This window comes from Microtus ochrogaster, linkage group LG8 (genome assembly GCF_000317375.1).
Source record: "Microtus ochrogaster isolate Prairie Vole_2 linkage group LG8, MicOch1.0, whole genome shotgun sequence".
Classification (NCBI taxonomy): Eukaryota; Metazoa; Chordata; class Mammalia; order Rodentia; family Cricetidae; genus Microtus; species Microtus ochrogaster.
The window spans coordinates 902,424-906,896 of record NC_022033.1 but is presented as its reverse complement, the minus strand read 5'-3'; the positions used below and the strand labels follow the sequence as shown (position 1 = coordinate 906,896).

At 55.2% G+C, this 4,473-nt stretch overlaps 1 protein-coding gene across 5 annotated transcripts in view; it reads right to left on the bottom strand.

The window, feature by feature from the left end:
• Nkain4 (sodium/potassium transporting ATPase interacting 4) overlaps positions 1 to 3,256 on the bottom strand; it is a 17,199-nt gene extending 13,943 nt beyond the window's left edge. For 2 of the 5 annotated variants that reach the window (XR_003378325.1, XM_026787123.1), the window contains exon 1: positions 3,015 to 3,250. Coding sequence is in view for 3 of the 5 variants with exons in the window: in XM_026787123.1 (XP_026642924.1) it covers positions 3,015 to 3,068 (54 nt within the window). In the remaining 2 variants the exon portion in view is untranslated. Of the gene's footprint in view, positions 1 to 3,014 lie in introns of all 5 variants that reach the window. The other 3 variants (XR_003378324.1, XM_026787122.1, XM_026787121.1) reach the window with 3 other exon arrangements.
• Between the last annotated feature and the right edge of the window lie 1,217 nt (positions 3,257 to 4,473).

Sequence of the window (4,473 nt, the reverse complement as noted above, 5' to 3'; positions counted from 1 at the left end):
CTGCTGAGTTCCTAGTGTGAAACTGTTGGGAAGGCACTTAGGGCTCTCAGCATCGAAAGATTTGCCATGACAAGCCCTGGCTGCGCAGTTCCTCTACTGCTCTCATTTTACAAGAAGAGTCAGGCTCCTACAGAACGGCTGACAAGGAAAATCCCCCAGAAGGAGGCACCAAATGGTTGTCCATCCTGACTCCATAAAACATTACAGCAGAGGCCTGTCTGAACATTCAAGAGGGAGAGTGTGGATGGAGCCCCAGCCACAGACTGCTCCTGACCCTCAGGATGAGGCTCTAACAGCACCCAGCCTTGTAGACCAAACCTCTCACTCAGACAACCATCCACCTTCACCCTGCCTTCCTCCATCCATCAGGTCAGACCCTGGTGCATTCTCTCATCTTCTGGGGCAGGAATATCCTTTATGCAGGCCTCCACATCTGCATGGCACAGGCCATCTGAAGCTCCTGCCCTGGGCCAAGGCAGGCAGTGGTAGCGTTTCTCCTCCCCCACAATGCACTTGTCCTAAGGAGTCACATGGTGGTCTGCTCGTGTATGTGTTCCAATTAACTGTGAGAGGTGCTAACCAAAGTCTTCCTACATACAACATGAAAATGCAGGATCCAGAATGGATCTCAAACCTCAGAGCCCAGATGTCCCCTTCCCAGCAGGCCCCTAGTTCCTGGAGAGCCTGAACATAAAATTACAAATCTGGGGGGGGGGAGAAAAAAATACCCAGCAACAGGGGACAGAGGTCAGCCTCTTAATGAATGACTAGGTCTGACTAGTTATCATCCCGCCCAGTGAGAAAAAGAAAGTGGAGGAGAAGATGGCCCCCTTGGTCCACTAAGAAACCCAAGGCCCTGCGCAGTGAGGCCCCAGTGGGAGGCTGGATCAGGTGCACTTGTCTGGAGGTCCTCAGTCTGAAGAGTAGCCCCTGGTTGTCTCAGGAACGGAAACCTTGTAAGAGGTGGGAGTACTTTGCTTCCTCTTGTTTCTGAGCTAACATGCCCGGAAGCACTGTGGCTACAGATGAGTCTCCCATTGCATGGAGGTTGGTGATTTAGAGCCGGTGGCCCTGAAGAATCTAGCTGCAGATCCCTTCGTGGGGCTGAGTCCTGTCTTGTCGTTGCAAGGAGGTCTGGGAACAGTCTCAGCACAGTGCTGGCTCAGAGCCGACAGAGTTCCTGCTGTTCTTCAGGGAGAGCTGTTTAGGTCCTTTGTCCCGTAGCTTGGTAACAAGAAAACTCTCACGCTTGTCAAAAAAGGGCAAGCCTCAGGACCCCTGGCTGCTCCCAGCTTCCTCTACTCTCAACGCCACGCCACGCAGAGGCCAGAGCAGTGGGTGGCATTGGGCCTGTTCCTCCCAGAGGCCCAGGAGGGTAGCCCGCCCCCAACTGCCAGCCAGAGCAGGACAAAAGACCCTTGACAGCTCCCTGGGGGCATTTCAGCTGTGGCCCTGCTGGACAAAGCAAGGGTACACAGGGCTCAGTGCAGCGCCACAAAATCCTTGGGGCCTTGTCTTGGCTGAGTCTGAGTCTTGGAGAAGCCCTGCCCAGGGTAACCCTGCAACCCGAGCACCAAAATGACCCCCCCACCCCACCCCTGCTTACTTGCAGCTAAATTCCCAAAGTCCGTCCTAGACCTACACCTGTGTCAAGAAGTCTATCAAGCAGGAGCAGGCCCTGACCATATCCCCTTGCATCACAGGACCACATCCCTGAACTGGAGGTGGGAGGAACACCTGCTTCTCGCACCATATGTCAGAGAACACTATCCTGCCAAATCCAGAACAGGGAAACCAAAGTCACTCCTGTCCCTCAAAGCTGCTGTGTTTCTTGACTCCCATATCGGGCAGGCTCCAAACTTCAGAGTCAGCCAGCTCATCCTATCCTTTAGCTGGTCATTCTGCAGTACTGACCAGGTAAAGGACTCTGTCTTCCCAGGAGCCCCCCAAGGGAGCACCTCACAGAAAGACAGCGGCTCAACACTGCTCCAAGCTGGAAGCAGTTCTCTCAAGTTTGACCTGCCAGTCGAAACCTGCAGGGCAGTAACTACCTGGACCATGGACTTCCCTGCAATCCCACATTATGCCTGCTGGCCCCTGGAAGTACAAAACTCTGTGCTGCTGGGAGAACAAGACACCAAACAGCCTTAAAGGGCCTTTGAAAAAACCCTCCTCTTCCTCAGGGACCTCCAGCTTCAGCCAGTGGAGGAGGCACCCAGTCCAGCTGGGTCCAGGTCCACACCCAACCCAGAGACAACAAAGCTGTGTTTCCTTCTTAAGACCAGACACCCAGGGCTAATTAGCATCTACGCAAAGGAGTTTCCCCAGCGACCTTTGTCTTAGACCTTTCCTCCAGCAGCTCCAGAACTCACATCCCAGGCTCCAAGCTCAGCGAGAACTGCAAAGTTGCTTGTTGTCGTCCAAGTTCTCTGACGGGCTCTTCACCTAGGGAGTCAGTGGGCTCAACCCTAGGCACCCGGGCCTGAGAGCCTCTCCCCTCTACAGGTCAGGGAGATTGGGAGACCCCAAACAGACAGTGCCCACGCACAAGCTGGGAGTGCCAGGCGATCACATTCTCCCGCACACCCAACTCTAATGTCCACACTCAGGCACTGACTGAACTTTGCTGCGGGCTCCGCCACTGGTGCCACTGCGGTAACACGCAAACTCTTGACCACAGGCACCTTCGGAGCGTGTGGGCATCAAGGGACCACGGACTACGGACCACGCTCCCCTGACCACAGACTCCGGACCTGAGTGCAGCTCCGGGGACAGCCCCGCCCGAAGGCTTTTGTTCTTAGCAGCCAGGGCCCCCAGAAGCTCCCCAGCACCTGTCCCACCAACCGGGACACCGCTTCCCGAGCAAACATAGCAGGGCACAGCCGAGGTCCAGCACGGTGGCTGCTCCCCTAGCATGCCTGTCAGCCGGGAAAATCTGCCAGATCCAAGATTATCCCAGGAGCCTCCCGAGGTTGGTGCGGGTCCGGAGAGCCAAGCAGAACACTAGGACTCACCAACTGAAGAGCGCAGAGCGCAAGAAGCGTGCAGCGGCCGGAGCAAGAGCCCATGGTATTCACGCCTCCCTCGGGCGCCTTTGCTGCTAGAGTGGACCGGAGCCCGCCGCGTGCGAAAGCTTCGGTCCACGATGCCCCCGCCCCTCCTTGCCTGGAGGACGCCGCCTCCCAGGGATTCCGTCCCAGCTTGCCTCTGGTAAGCCTAGCAGACCCCAGCCCAGTCTGCCCTCTTCCTCTTAGATCCCGCCCCTGCCCGCCTGCTCTTCAGACCCCACCCTTTCCCCCTCCCCAGGCTCTGGGTAACAGCTGCGCGGCGTCAGTCTTCACTCACACACCCCTAGTACTGTAGCCCTTAGGGGCTTCAAGCTGTCCGAAGAAGAGGCACCAGACCCCTTCTTAAAGGGGCGATGACACTGCTTTCTGGTAGCAAAGAGCGGCGAGGGGCTGCGAGGTGACTACTGGACAAACCTGCCAAGGAGTCTGCCCCGGGCCGCTATTAAAAGAAGAATTTAGCAACCATAGTCCACCTCCAATAGCTTTCAGCCTGGCTCCTGTCTCTGCTCTGAATCCTTTGGTGGGACAGACACCTCTGCACTGTTGCCACCAAACTCCTTTCGTGTGTATTTGTGTGTGTGTGTGTGTGTGTGTGTGTGTGTGTGTGTGTGTGTGTTGGGGGTGGGGGTGCGATGGTGCAGGCTCACCCCAGCCACGAGTTGTTTTCAGTGTGAAAGTCTTCAAGACTCCTCCTGGCCTGGTCCAAAGCTCTGTGTCTGTTCTGAGAGTGAGGACTCAGGAGCAGGAGGAATGATGGACTCACCCATCAATACTTTACCTGCCTGGAAGGTCTAGTTCGGGTTGGAACACTAACGGGTATCCTGTCCACAACAGCGCACAGATAAACCCTGCTGCACAGAGGTCTGAAAATGGGGTTAAGCTAGGTTATGGAGGAGCCTCACATTCAGGCTGGAACAGACGGGATCATGGTCAGATGAGGCACTGGGCTGTAGTGCAGGTCCTAGTAAATAATGATGTAAAAACCTGTTGCCGGGCGGTGGTGGCGCATGCCTTTAATCCCAGCACTTGAGAGGCAGAGGCAGGAATCTTGTGCTAGTAGTAAAAGAAGTACTAGGCACCTGGTAGCTCATGTGGGAAGATAGAGGAGGGGAATAAGAGGTTCCCACCGGGTGGTCTGGCCATAGCCTTCTGAGGAAACTGGGTCTAGGTAGCTTTGGCTCTGACTTGAGCAGCCCAGAGACAGAGAGCCAAATCCCAGTTTTACCCAGCCTCATGGGAACGCTCAGAACATGGAGATAGGCTTCCTCTGTGTGCCAGACACAGATCACAAAGCACCCTCTCACCATTGGCTTCTTACGGAGAAATGATCTGTGACTTCCTGTGGCCGCTTAACTCCTGAACCATTCATACTATTTTATTTTATTTTTTTACTTTTTTAAAATTT